The sequence below is a fragment of the Rhinichthys klamathensis genome, unplaced genomic scaffold, assembly GCF_029890125.1.
Source record: "Rhinichthys klamathensis goyatoka isolate OS25496 unplaced genomic scaffold, OSU_Roscu_1.1 h1tg000115l_1, whole genome shotgun sequence".
NCBI classification, from domain to species: Eukaryota; Metazoa; Chordata; class Actinopteri; order Cypriniformes; family Leuciscidae; genus Rhinichthys; species Rhinichthys klamathensis.
The window spans coordinates 57,501-73,493 of NW_026606652.1; the positions used below are offsets into that span (position 1 = coordinate 57,501).

The 15,993-nt window shown below is 36.5% G+C and overlaps 1 protein-coding gene across 1 annotated transcript in view; it reads left to right on the forward strand.

The window, feature by feature from the left end:
• The window catches only part of lmbrd1 (LMBR1 domain containing 1), a 109,107-nt gene that overhangs the window by 24,219 nt on the left and 68,895 nt on the right, over window positions 1-15,993 (forward strand). Inside the window, exons 4-5 of the mRNA XM_056254885.1 lie at window positions 10,388-10,485; window positions 11,524-11,591. Of these exons, the coding sequence (XP_056110860.1) occupies window positions 10,388-10,485; window positions 11,524-11,591 (166 nt within the window). The remainder of the gene's footprint in view (window positions 1-10,387; window positions 10,486-11,523; window positions 11,592-15,993) is intronic.

The following is a 15,993-nucleotide window of genomic DNA, read 5'->3' on the forward strand; positions in this document are numbered from 1 at the left end:
TTAAATCAAATCAAATTCAGGAAATCAATTGGAGATTGAAAGACAGTCACAAATTAGTTCTGAATGATGCACAACACAACCATGTTTTATACTTCTTGCAAGAGCTGGTATCATGTCGTGAGTCCATGTTGTTTGTTTGCTATTATTACCCTACTTGGCGAAGGTCGCATCTCTGCTCGATTGAAAAAGTAGAACATTGTTCTTGCATTCTTTTTGCGTTGGTTTGATAGTAATATGTGCTCTGTCAAAGTCTCTTCCGGTGAATATTATTGAACGTCAGTCTCTTCAGACGCAGCGCTGTATTACCATCAGTATTCTTGCAATGCTCCTGTCAGAGAATGTTTGGCCCCGAGAGGTCAGTGCCTCTAACAGCACAATACGATTGAAAATTATTGCCTGTGCTGATTTGTAATCCACAGGCCTCGCGTAGGCCAAGAGGCTTCGCAGACTGCTAATTTTCAATCTGGTGACAATCAGTTCCAGGTTCACCGTTGAGTAGAGTAGACGCCTCCTTCACATAAACCACCTGTGACATGCGAGCACGTTTGGAGTTTAAGTGTATATCTCCAAATTAATAGAGGACATTTTTGGACAAGCCTGCTTAACCTTTTTTAGTGTTCACTGTTTGGCCACCTGCCCAGATAAAAACAAACTTTCTGTAATGAGCGTCTATTGGTTTAAACTGTCATAAAAACTATTTAAGGATTGTTCTGGGTTAACTACAGTACAAATGATTCTGACTTGTCCTTCAGATTGTAAAAGCAAAGGGAAAATGTGTGTAGAGTAATGCACAATGGGACTAATGTGTACAAGTGTACTGGTGGATTTTAAAGGCAGTAATGTGAAGCACATATTTTTATTCACAACTTTTACTTGTGAATAATGAATTAGAACATGATCATATTTTTATTTAATTATTTATTTAATTGTTTTGCTATGCGAGCTGTACAGTGGTCTAAATAGTCATTTAGAGATAGGACATTTCTGGGTGGATACATTTCTTTTTAACATGTCACTGAGATAATTCTTGTGCAGTGTGTGGACTTCATGTGAACAATGCAATGGATAACTATCTGTAAAGCACCGTTTATCTAAAGTAATCTGTACTCACAGGAATTATGTGGCATTTACATCATTGGTTCTTTGATTGCACGGAACCAGAATTTTATTTACCCTTAAATTCCCATCTCAAAAGGACTATTTAGACCAGTGGTTCTCAAAGTGGGGTCCGCGGACCCCTGGTGGTCCGTGAACTATAGCCAGGGGGTCCGCGAAATAATTTATAACAGCCTACCGTTTTTCCTGACTATAAGTCATGTTTTCTTTAGCATCTGAAAACTTGCTATTTATTCCAAAGTGACTTATATAATGCATTTAATGTCAAATAATAATTTTTTTTGATTTTTTAATCGATTTTTGGGCACGTGCGCCAGAAAGGAGACAGAGACGGCAGAACGCGCATCCTGTTGTGTTCTTTATTTTTAAAAGGCATGACATTTTGTAGTCATTTTTAATGTATACACATAAAAAATAGACACTTTGCCGTTTTGAATGATGTACTCTTATCTGTATGACCATAAATAAGAGTATTCCTTTGTTTCCACTGCTGAGGAAAAATCCAAGTGTTCGCGCCGGCGTCTCGTGTGCGCGCACAATATGTCAGTTCTAGCACTGCTAATTTGACATCAAAACCTCTTCATTATCAAAATAAAATACTCACCGAACTTATAAAAAGTTCTACTTAATTTAATTTGTCTGTTGTAGCTACACTATGAAGGCAGTGACGGTCAATCATATACTGTCGACTTGCTGTTGTTCCAATCTCATTTCTCCGCATGTGAAGATGCTGATACGTGTAGGCCTAGGCCTATATTGGGACTGAAGCATGAAGCTTTCTTTACATAAATAGTTAAGCATCCAAATGTTAGGCTACATCGCAATGGAAACTTTGGACCGAATGAGAGATGCACGAGCCCAACGTCTGCAGTTTCAGTTTCGATTCAACTTAATTCGTTTAGACTTGATGTTTTAAATAAATGTTGTCTGTATAGTATTATTATTATTATTTGTATTATTATCTATTAATAGTATAATTTTTCATTCTCGTTTTGTTCTGAATACCATTAATTTAAGGATTTGCTGTGGAGTGAGGGGAAGTAGGCCTACTACGCCTCAAGAGCGCAACAAAGTATTACACACTCAGGTGCAACTTATTTTCTGGAAAATACAGTAAATTATAAATTTGTGCATAGGGACAGGGTCCTATACCCACAATTGAGGTCCCTGAGGTCCGGGCCTCTGTAATTTTTCTATGTGTATAATGAAAGTTGTGAAATAATTGCCTAATATTAACTCTAATTTGGTGCTGCAAGGATATTAAACATCGCGATGATAACTGACCTTCTCATCTGAGCGGTTTCAGCAGACTAACAGCGCTCGTCAATGTCAAAATGTTTGAGTTGGAGATTAAATCAAAGTAGGCGGGTTTATGTTCACAGAAGCTGCAAGCCGAGCGCGAATTTCCGCATGACGCTTCAGTTATTCGGTCATAAAGTGCGAGATAAGATGTAAATCGCTAAACTAAACAGCTGTTTTAGATAGAAGTTTTAAACGAACGACAGAAACAATCAGTTTGCAAAGACAAAGTATCAACCGGGAAAGGAAATATAGGGGATAGCGGGGCACAACGTAAATCCCAGTTGTGCAAGTGGGTCATGTTGTCACACTGCGTTACAATGAATATGTTTTGAACTATGTTGTAATATATAGCTGTGTGTTCGTTGTCAAACTCAAAAATTAGTTTATTTTTAATTATTTTAAAATGCCATTATTTTATATGAAAAAGTTAATTGTATTTTATTGAGAAAATATTGTTGTTTGTCTTGTATATTTGTTTGATTAGATCAGATAACATTTTAATCTGTCATATGGTCATGTTACCATGTGCCCCACCTATGGGACATGTTGTCACATTGCACTTCCATTCTTTCTGGGTATATCAAGAATAAAAGTAAAATTTTTGGCCTTAAAAACACCTTAAAATGCACGTGTAGATCAAGAAAATCTAAAATTCCTCGGGGGGGCATGCCCCCCAACCCCCCTAGCAAGATCACTTTTGGGACCTCAGTATGCTATTTAGAAAACCCTGCATATGACCCTGGGTGGAGACTATTTGTGTCAAAATATTTAATTAACCGCTCCCACATTAACTTTAGGCTCAGTCACTGTTATAAATATGAGGGGGTCCTTGGAAATGTTTTTCCCCTGTAAGGGGTCCCTGGCTCCAAAATGTTTGAGAACCCCTGATTTAGACATCTTTTCTGCTAACAAAGTAAAACATTATTTGGTAACACTTTATTTTAAGGTGCTTGTATTAAGCAGTAATTAACAGTTAATAAGACACTTATAAGACCTTATAAGATGCATATAAGCATTAACTAATGATAATAAATAAATTAAATTAAATAATAAATTTTTCAAGTATCAATACATTGCACTTTTAGAACAGCCGAACAAACATAAATGGTAACACAAACTCCCAGGCCCTTAAAAATTGACCTTCCCAAGAGGGAGTAGTTTCCCTGATCTCCTTTCCATTACTGTACATGTGTTCTTTTGTTTTTTCTAAACTGATAGTTGAATCTAAATAATTTTCTTTATTACAGCTTACTGTAAAGCTATACATTAGTGGTATATTCTTTTAAATTCACCAGATATTTACTTAAATTGGAGACTTTTAATCCCAGTGTTAAAAAAAAAGATTACAATGGGCTTGAGATAAAAAAATTAAAATAAAATAAAAACCCTGTCAAGCTTCACGCTTAAAGGTTATACTGTCTCAATGTAGACTGTATAGAAAGGTGGAGCTTTAACCAGGCATCAAGCACTGTGTTTTTTCTTGTGACATTAAAGTCCCTTTGCCATCTGCCCTATGGTGTGTGGGTCCATGTGGTGCTGACAGTTTTACATGAAATGAAAGGTAGAACATGCTATCACATATGCACAATGCTGCATGCAGCATGCAGCAGAGATACTGAGATATCCTCGTAACTTATGACTCATTTTTCTGTTCCCCCCCCCCCCCCCCCCCCCCCCATAGGCCTTTCCTGACATCTCATTTTTGTGAATTTTTCCTGACATCATGTTTTTTTGTGAATTCAGGGAGATGTTAAGTTTAGAGGAGGATGCCCTTGTGACAGACTTCTTCCTGTAGTGGGACAGCAAAAGATGAATGTGTATAAGACCACCCTGAGTGACCTGTCCGTGTTGTTGATGTGACACTTTGTGGTTTGTGTGCCATTTCAGATGGCGATTCCTCCACATTTGACCCTGATGTCTGTGAGGCCTATGAAACTTTGATTCTCTCTTGCTTTACCCCTTTCACAGTACAAACTAAAGTATTTTTTACCGATAATGTCAAAGCAGTCAGCTATTGTCTTCAATGTGATGGAATTTTATGTACATGATGACAACCTAGGGCTGGGCATCATAGCTACAGAATGATATTTTGATATTTTAGTCAGTCTTTTGACAAACCATAGATTTGGTAATTATGGTTTTGATTTAGTGATGAGGTAAACGAATTGGTCAATACAGTGTTGTGACCCAATTCACTAAAACAGACAATTCACAAGAAACTCCCAGATCTATTGCCATATTTGCTAAGGATATTTAAACCAGGGAACCTATTAAAATATCTCCCTCTGATCGTTCACGTATTCACAAGTAGCAAGACAACCGGGAATACTAAAATGCATCTTAAAGGAATAGTCCACCAAAAAATGAAAAGTTTCTCATCATCAAAATCAGTAAAAGATTCAAATTAGTTGGAAGGTATGGAAAAGAGCAGATTGAACATGTTCTGCCTAGTCTCGCGTAGCTAGACCTTCAGACGGCAGACGGCCTTGACTCCATAGCAGCTTTCATAGGCCAAGGACCACCTGGAGGCCGTCTGACTGACTTTTAAAGCAACCAATTACAGTTTGTTTCGTTTATGTTTAAGGGCGTGAAAATGTATAGTCGAGGGGGACTTAGGACACTTATTAGTGTTGTGTATGTAATGCAATGACATGTACACATTTCAAGAATGTAATTAACCATTTTTTTGGTGAATCATATCTTTTTCCTCATGAAAATGTCATTCCTGGGTAACGTAATGAATTTTTTAATTAATTACATTTCTACCATTGTTGGCATATACATATGTACTGATATCCATAATTGGAGCTCAACAAAGAATTAGTGCTCGGAAAACTACATTTTAATCCCAATTAATATAATCAATTTGGGATTTCATATAGACATGGGCTCATTTTTGGCTGCTGATAACTCAAAATTCAGAACCAAATAAATAAAAAAAAGCTGGAAAAATGTTTAAAAATGTTTTCCAATAAAGTAAATAAGACTTGTTTTATCCTTAACTCATCAAAAAACAGAACTGTGTAATCTAACACACAAATATGGGTTAAATTTATTTCCTGTGTCATTGTTAGCCGGAATGACATACTGTTAGACGGACATTACCATAAAAAAAAAACATCCTCAGTATCATTTTTTTTTTTTCAACACTCAAACTTGAAACAAAGTAAGAGACACTGACATGTTTTTAATGATTTAACAAATTCAATTCAATGATAATGACCCATGTGACTCATTGAATCATATGAAATCAAGATGAATGACAGCAAAAATGTGGCAAAAAACATACATTATATAATTAAATAATGTTAATAATATAACTATAATAACTATGCCTAAAAGTTTACAAATGTTAATTAAAAACTAAATTGTTATGCATATGTAATTCTGGATAACGTATGACATGTCCTGGCTAACAGAGGTTTTTTGTTATCCAAGAAAAGAGACGTTAAAGACACGTAAGCACACACGTCTCTTGGAAATGCTGGAGTATTCATCAGATGATGTCTTTGAAACTCCTGAAATATTTTCAATTTTGTGTACCTTATGCATCAGACGTTCAGCCAACGGTCCGTGGGTGTGGCATCTGAGGCTGAGACAATGTCCTGCCTAACTTTCTGTTTTTTGTTCAACAGAAGAAAGGAACTCAGATGGGTTTGGAAAGACATGAGAGTAAACAATGACAATTTGGGAGAACTGTCCCTTTAAGATCTCGTGCTATTCAAAGTGTTGCTATCGGCAACAAAATTACAAACAAAATAAGCTTTAATTTAGCAAAAGTATGTTGTCAGCAGTCATTGAGTTCTTCACAGTGCATTAGAGAGCAAATTAAATAAACTGACTCTCCCCAGAAGACACACTTGCACATTTAGTTTTCAAATAACACGAGTGTTATTTTAGCTTGAAGAAATACGTAACAATTCCGAACTCTCTTAAACTAATAGCCATCAAACTAACCATACCCAGGAGATAAGTCTGAATTCTCAAGTGTGTTTTTACGAGTCCGAACTGGGTGTCTCGCAGTGGATTCTTCTGCCCTCTCGTCTCCACACCTAAGGGGGAATTGCCAGAGTGCTATAAAAGGAGCCTGAACTTAGCGGAGGACCGAGGTTAGTCGTTTAATTATTTAGCTCCCTCTTCTTTTTGTCAGGGGGATTAATATGCTAAACTTTTCTCCCCAGTCAGGTGCTTTCCCATTAGATCTGGTTAGATTGAAATGGATGATCTGCAGCAATGCAGACAGTGCGGCCTATTCCCTCGCCGTGTTAATATTCATGTTGTTATGATTAATATTTCCCACTGGTTGGATGCCATGAGCTCACAGACTGGGGACAGAGAGCAACAATGTGTGTCACTAGCATTGGATGGCCCTGCTTCAGTGTCTGTTGGCAAACAGTCAATTGTTATTAGCCAAAACGATAACCTTTTGAAATGAATGCATTGCTGTTTTGTCTTATGTCAATGTCCAAAATGGGGTCATCATGACACGGATTTTGTTTCTCATTATTTTAATATATTCCTTGAGATTCACTTATTATGTTAATAACACTTTTTTTTTGTGCAAAAATGATTGTTTTCAAGCGTCATTTCGTTTTTAACTGGCTACTCCTTTAAGGATTGATTGGTTATGATTGGCTTACATTATTGCATGACAATAGATTTCAAATAGAATTCCCTTGCTCTTGTATGTGAGTAAGTGTTTTGAATTAGGCCTATCTAAATCAAATTTACAGACAAAGCTTTATGAAATTGAAACTGATATTGATATTTCACATTATTAGTTTTTACCAAGGCTGGACAATAAGGGCTGCCCGATGGCCCGGGGCCAACGTTAAGACTCGGGACAGTTGACGGAATTGTCACTTTGCCAGATTGGGCCAGTGCTGCGTCTTCACAAAAGTTTATCATTTGAACGTGTTTTTAAGTCTTTTCAATTTAAACTTGCAAGTGATTTTAAGCGCAAGAAGAAGACGCGAAAGAGAACTCAATTCAGAAATTACTTCAGTATCTTGGTGAGTATCCTTATCAACAGTCAGATTTGTACATTTTGGTGGATTATTTATTAGAATATAATGTTACATGGGTCAACAGACAATATGATTACTACGCGTAAATTGTTTCGGTAATAGCAAGCATAAAAAAATACATAATTCCCTTTCTGCATAAAGGTTATTAACCACATTTTTGACTAACTCAATAAAAATTAACCTTAATTAATACATGTAAAAGTCAAACATAAGTAATAATGATGTTGGATGGATGGACAGATGGACTTGCATTGACAGAGGCAATTTGAAATGCATTATATTTTAACTTGCTTGTTCTTGTGAGATAGTTTGATAGTATCAATAAATGGTCTTTTTTGACACGAGAGGAAGTTTTCAATGTATATCTACCTGCCCTTAAGATCATAAATGGAAGAGAAAAAAAACAGTGAATATGCCGTTCTCTTCATTCCTCCACTTTCCACCCTGCACTGATGGTAAATGCCTCCATATTGTGTTTGTTTGGCAGATTCTGAGCGAGTGAAACAGCTCTAATATGCTGTACGATAACACCACTAGGCATAATAAATTCATGGGAAGGTGAGGAGCGGACACTTATACAGGGGCTACAAAGCTATTTTAGGCTGGAGGGGGGGTTATCTACAGCTAATGGATGTCTCTGAAGACAGGCCCAGTAAACCCGAAATAACTCCCGACCAAAAAACTCTTGGCTGAACGCTTTCTTGAGGTGATAACGTTATTTATTAGCATGAGTCAGAACGTGAAACCAAAAAAAAAAAAAAAAAGAACATAATCAGACAATCACAACCATGGTGGGCTCTCCGGTATATAGGTTGCTCTCGGCGTATATCTGTCTTTTAACACATTAAATCCCTCCCAATAATCCCAAAGAGTTTTAATTAAGACAATGAAGCAAGCAATCCTATTTGTCCCTCCTCACAAAACACATTGCGCATCTTCGTTAATAACACACTTCCTGTAGTGCACTGAAGTACCGAGAGCATACTGGTTAAATATACAACATGCTGTGGAAAACGAGGGCCAGTAAATGTGAAAGTGAAATGTCATCGCTTCAATGACAGCAATTACAGCTCCCGGTGAGATAATGGCTGCTTTGGTTCGTTCCATTGTTTTAGAAAGGCTGCATGAAACATTCATCTTGAATTACACTTCATATTTCATGTTGAAGTGTAAATGCTTTCCTCCAACCTCTGAGAAGGGTTCACCATGCAAACTGTCTAACTGCTAAAGCACAGTATTGTCAGCATGCTAATTAAAGCACAGCTGAAAAATATCAATAATAAGAAAAACCAGTAGTATAGTAATAATCAATAAGTAGAAAAGTATGAATATCAGTAAAAATTCTTATCAAACGGATTATCTGTACCACACATTGACAAGCTGCATGGTTTTTGATGTGCCACTTACTGTATGTCTATAGCCTAAACTGATATGAATGATTTTTCAAAACCTAGATCCTAAGTATGAGCTATAGAAACAGGGATGCTTTCCTTAGCAAACACGCTAATGAACAAAACCAGACACTCTTGACAGACACGATTTAAATTGTTATTGTATTTCTAATTGCAGCAAATGGATTCCGGGTGTGTTGGATCGGTCTAGAGTTTGATGCATTGCTTTACCTTGAAAACACAAACTGTCTGGTATTTCTGTCAGGATACAGGATAGTTTGAACCCCTTGAAAGCTTTACACAAATATTCAAAACCATGAGAAATGCTTTAATCACACGAAATTGAGCAATGGCCGGATGGAACAAGGTAAATTGTATAGCGAGAGTGTGTGAGAGCACAGAGTTTATCTGTATGAGCGGCTTTGATCCACTGAACTCACAGATATGAGCCATATGAGCAAATCCCTCACAGTAATCCAGAAAAAGTGCAGCAATCAAAAAAATTAAGTTTTGAAAAGCACACGAACAGCTGGCGAAATCAGCCGCAGGGCTCATGAAACAATAACAATAACCGTTTTCATCCCATTATGTTTTTATTTTGATATATTGCGGCTGCTCTGTTTTTCTCCTCGCCTGCTGTTAAAAAACATTTGTGTTTTCCCCCTAACAAAAATGCACTCCGCTGTCCCTTTTCACACATCTATCTAAATGAACACGCATGTACACGTTTGACTGATGTGTGCAGAGCATGTTTACATGTTCGTGGAAATGAGCTTTTTGTCCTACATGACCGTGGACAGAATGATGGATCATTTTTTTTCACTCACAGAAGGTCATTGCAAGCCGTTCTGGTGTGATGCCAGTATGGGATACAGTCTGTGTGATTACAGACCTGTTTCTATATGGAGAAAGATGCTCGGGGTGCTGTGTGATGATATGGTTATGTCTTGTGTACTCCAGGATTTTTCTCGTTGTGTATCTAGCTAGTTTCTTAATCCATTCCATTCATGTATACAAACATATCTCCAGGGCTCTGTGATGACACAATTTCTGAACTAAAGAAGAATTGTGATATTCATATCGCCTGTATCAACTGAGTAACCTACACGAGAAGGGAAAGACAATTTACAGGGTCACAAAAGTGTGTGATCCACTTCTGGACTGAAATAGGCCAAGCTGACAATTTTAATTCATTGCATGACAGGGAAAGAGAGGAATCAACAAAATCACTTTCTCTGCCTGTCACAGTCTGTTACATAAACTCTTGCAATATCAGTGATCTTTGCTCCTTTAACTTGATTATTTCAGCTTGTCTGTGCTTTGGGGCTTAAGACTCATCATGTGGGAGTTGTATTGGTTTCTAGGAATCTTTACATGTAATGACACTGATTTCACTCTTGATTTGTATTCATACCCCTTAGTCCTCCATATATATATATATATATATATACAGTATGTACCAATGTGTAGTAATGTTCTGTATATTTAATGTGGATCCTGGTTGTTGATTGTATTCAAGATGTGTAACTGGCCATCTTTTCTCTTTCACAGCTCTGTATTCCATCATTCTGTTCTGCGTCTTCCTCTGGATCCCCTTTGTGTATTTCTACTACGAGGAGAAAGATGAAGACAACATCAACAAGTGCTTGGTAAACATGACACTCTTTCCTGTCTATCTAGTACACTCATGCACTCTAAAACGGATCGCCTTTTCAGCCTTACAGGGATAATTTACACACAAAATGAAAAACTAGGTGGGAAAAGAGCTACGTTAAGCTATTTGTAGTCAATAAATAGTGTGTACTATACTAGTATGTAAAGCAAAGCTTGCTGTCTGTGGTTAGAAAAGTTAGCATTAATCATATCAACAGAAATGCCCTTGAGGTATTGCTAAGTGATATTTGCCTGATTACAGTTATGGCAGTTCATTTATAAAAACCCAGTGAGTTCAGTTTACCCACACTCCATCTGCATGAGGCTTAACTGCAGTGAGGTGATAAAGTGAGAAAAAACATATCCTTCTCACTGTAATGCTGCTCACTTCAAATATCAAAATATTTTCCCTAAGGATGCCACAGTGATGTGCAACATTACATGCTAAGGAGCTTCTTCAATCTTTACACTCCTTTACACTTCTTCTTCTCCTTTGAAACAGTCAAAAGTGGCTGCAGTCCTAAAACTATTGAGCATCCTGCAGAAAATTATTATATTATATTATATATTTCAAAAGTAGATAGATTATAGATTAGTTCAGAGATTAGTTCAGAAATTAAACATGCAAAATTTGACCAAATATTTGTGTGTACAATGAAAACGTTGTACTTATTTTACAATGTTAATTACTCGATTATTAGTCTCTCTGTGATGACACCTGTTTATGAGCGGCACAAAGTTGCTGCCTATGTAGAATGTTCTAAATCTGTCACTTCCTAAATCTAAATCTGTTCTAAATCTGGAACCTTTTCAGTTAGGACACTGCATTAGCTCACTAGGTTTTGGAATAGAGTACAATGTCTCCATGAGTATAGTAATATAGAGAATGAACTAAGGACATTGTGACTGTTATGTGCTGCAAATATGTAATTATATCCAGCCCAAAGGCCCTCTCTATATAAAGCATGATTTATTAAGAATTGATAACTTGATGAATGCGGTTTGATAAACGTGTTTTTATTCTCTCATTACAGCAAGTGAAAAATGCACTGAAGTATACAATAGGATTTGTGATTGTGTGTTCAGCGCTGCTTTTGATTGGGTAAGTGCGCTTTATGGGAATATAGTGGTCTCTGTGTGTGTGTGTGTGTGTGTGTGTATTTGTGTGTGTGGAGAGGTCGATATGAGCTTTATTATATCATGCAGTCATCATCTTCAACCTCTATCGGTTGTATAGAATGCTGTGAAAATGCGAAGCATTTTGTTGGACAAAACACCTATAAAAGTCCATGTAGATATTTTTAGTTTAATATAGCATGCAGTGGGACATCAATGCTGATAATATGACATTTCTGTGATTTCTGGGTAATTTAGAATACAAAGGGCTCCAGCCAGATCATGATTGATTATCAACTTAGAAAGACTGGCAACAGACTAAAACCAATATATTCAACTTTAAAGATGAGTCAGATATGCCCAGTTTATTTCTAAAGAGCTCAAAATCTACTGCAGGACATCAAATGTACGTTAAAGTCAACATAAACTCATTAGCCTATTTACTTTCTGATGCAGATTCCTGGTGTTATTGTGTATGATTCCTCAGTGTGGGTTATTTTTTACAAATATAAATGTTAGACCTTGTAATATTTGTAGTCTTTTCTTTCTCCACTTCTGATACTTCTGACGTCAGAAATCACCAAATGTTCAACCCCCCTTCAACTCTTCCATTGGTACACTACTGTTTAAAAGTGTTTTTCTCTCTCTCTCTCTCTTTTTATTTTTATTTTTTATTATTACTTTTTTTCAGAAAGTATGCATTAAATTGATACAAACTGACAGTAATGGAATTCCTAATATTACAAAAGATTTCTATTTACCAAAGAATCCGGGGAAAAAAGTATTACAGTTTTCACCAAATAAAAGAATAAACTCAAAAGGCAAAATCTAATTACCTGGCACCTTTAAACCTGAAGATTGTCACGACCTTGGACGTTTTTTTGTCAAGCTATGTAACAATTTCTTGTCCAATGGTTAACTGAACTAAAAACCACCATTCAGTCTAAATGTGTAAACATACATGGTTGTGGCTTTGTCCCATTTAACCTCGAGTTTATACTTTTTGTTCTCAGCAGTGCTCGTGCAGCATAAACATAATGGATTTTCTTTGCGGCTGCAAGAATAACACGTCTGCTCACCAGGTCATATAATTTAATGTGCTCTCAACCATTAAATAGTGTTCCTGTGGGGCAGGATACCTTCATCACACCTTCATGTCGTATAGACCCAGTGGGATGGGTTACTTTGATCGCAGAATGGGAAGAGGGACATGCCGTGGACCAAATTTAAAAGTGGGGATGGCACTTTGGACAGAAGCAATTTGGTGTTCATTTTACCTTTTGAACCAGTGCGGTGTTTTACCAGGAGTATTGTGTCTCAGGGTTCCTGATGGGGAGGACATGATGGCTTTTTCCAGCGTCTTTTTTCTCAGGGTGAAACGCAAAGTTTGTGATTGTTCATTTGGAGTGTGACTTCTTTTTGTTTGCCTGTTCTGGTTGGTCTGCGCTAAGGATGGGACTTATAAATGGAGAGCTGACCCTTCCCACCCTCTGTAGTCCAATTCACTCGCTCACACCCATGGGGATGTCTCGGGAGCTCTAAGTGCACTCTATCAATGCCGTGCTTGGTCTACTCTAAACTCTAGACACATGGGCCCTGTCCCAAATGGATGTCTTCATGTGGACCTGCAGCCTTCTTTGGTGCGTGTCTGTGAAGTCCACGAGACCGTATAGTGTCCCATTTGTCATTTTAGGTTACAGAAATTTGCTCTTGAGGACATTTGAGACAAATCCTTAGTCAACTGATCGTATTTGGCCTGATAGCCTGCAATTAGCAACCAAAAGTTGCTTAATAATTTAGTTGTGACCTTTTAAGTTAACATCTAATGCAATTTTATTTAATATGAATATTTACTAATATTATTCTAACTGGCAGTGTAAAAGTTAAAGTAAAAGTTATCCAAAAATAAAAATGCTGTCATCATCTACTCACCCTGTTGTCATTCCAAACCCCTAAGATATTTTTAATGAATCATCTGAGGTTTCTGTTCTTCCATTTAAAAAGTTCATGCAACCAAAACAAGGCTTCGTAAAAGTAATCCATATGAATCGAGATACAGTCACTTTATATGATGAACAGTTTTAATTTAGGCTTTTATTCACAAATATTTTGCAAGCTTATGCACAAGAACCAGTGAGGTTTGTTCTAGTATTGTGACGCATGTTTACGCTTCTGTTTACCATATTTGATGCACTCTGTGTATGTGCTTTTATCATAAAAAAAGTCAAATAAACCCCTAAATTAAATCTATTAATAAAAAGCGATCATTTCTCTTCACAAGACTTGGATTAAACCGCTTGATTGATATGAATTATTTTTAAGACGCCTTTATGACCTTTTTGGATCTTCAAAGGTTTGATTGCATGATAATGAATTGTATTGTCTTTTAAAAGAGGGACAGAAACCTCTCAGGTTTATACAATTATTGTAATTTGTGTTGCAAAGATGAACGCAAGACTTTACAGGTTGGAGCGAAATGAGAGTAAGTAAATGACATAGTATTTTGGACCATAATTGATGATGACAAACAACAGGGAGACTGGATACAGAGGTCAAATATATGTGTTAAGTCTTTGAGCTTGTGAACCATTGCATAAACCCTCACGGAGTCCTTGGTCGATTTATGAAACTGCATCTTGCTGTACGCACAGTTTACAATGTAATTTACTGACACCCCTAAAAGATGACATTTTCATGCACGACGCAGCTTTTCTGAAGTGACACGTCAAATGAGCTCACTCAGATAATGCCAGTGATGCTGAATGATGTGGCTGCATTTAAATTGACCCTATTTTGCAACCAATTGCATCTGTTGTGATTTAAATGCGGCTCTTTTAGTTGCATTTTCTCAAGTTGCTGACTGGATGTTAACAGTAGGTATTATGTGTTCTTTAGGGCTGCATGATTGTTGTGTCATATATTTTGATTGTAATTTGAACTGCAATATGATAAACATTTTACATCTTATATTGCTGCTTGGATATCCAGACACACTTTGAAATGGGGATGGGAATGATAATATAAATTATTATTATTCTTATGAGGAAAATGTTATAATATAAATATAATTATAGTGTGTAGATGGTGTTTTATTATTATTATATATGTATGTATTATAAATACCTCTTTAATAATACTACTAATAATAATAATTAACATCATGTGCACTCTTTATTCAAATGTTTATATAAAATTAGTGATTAGGCGAAAGAGGCTTATAAGTATAAGGTATAATTGATGGGCATAGAAATTATAGAGTTGATACAAACTAAAACTGAAACTTATGGTTAAAACTTATGGGTTTTTTTTTCAGAGCAGCTGTAGCCTGAGGTATTTGCTTATGCAATCTCATCTTGTGAGTGTTCTCCTCATTGGAGAGGACTCACTTTCTCAGTGTTGCAGGTATTTGCTCAGAATGTGAGCATACTGTGTCCTCGGTTTCTTTTAAAGCTCGCGGCGATACATCTCATGAGCTGAGTACATGATCTCTACACGATAGTTCAGTAATTACACTCGTGTCGTCAGCCAGTTAAATATACATGCATATACAAGAAAACAATTTGCCTTTTGGGTAAAGCCAAGGTGCACTAAGTAACTCCACTTAAAGGTACTCTATGTAGTTTTTTTTACCCTACTAAAGCATAAAAATACCATGTTTGCAGAGATTTAGAAACGAAGTACATATACTTATCTCTCTGTAAAACATTGCTACAGCCAGTTATTCTACTTTGAAAATGTGCGTTCCGTGTCGGAATGTCTGTTTTTGTTTTGTTCTTTGAGATCCCGCCCACTGTTAATTTACCCAATAGTATTTCGACACCCCTGGTTGCAAATTGGTGGAAAACACAGCAATGGAAACCAGCAAACAAACTGGGTCAGAGATCACAAATTCTACTTGACCTAAAAAGCCTCAGCAATAAAACCATTGCAAACATATACATTAGCTTATCAATTTACAGTGTAAGACTCGTCGCTTTCCATTGTCAATTATGCTCGTTCCTGTTACGTGTCATCAATCTGGCAACCCGCTTGAGCACTAATCTAAAGTTGGCAGGGAAAAAAACCCTCTCCAATATTTTGAATTTGGACTGTAATTCCCAGTTCAACCACTGGTTGTCTATTTTGTATAATGCACCTTTAAAGCTTATAATACATTTGAGGAAATCCTGCCTAATCATGCCTTTTTCCCCACGATAAATTATGTATATTATTGATAATTAGAAATGTAACTTTCATTGGATGTGCCCCCACAACTTACCCACAAAAACAGACTTTTTTGGAAACCAAAATATATTTGAAAATCATGTATTCATTTTTTATTTGATAAAATTCCATATTATTCTATTCTATTTGATTTGATCATTTGTTTGTACATTTGATTGAAGAGT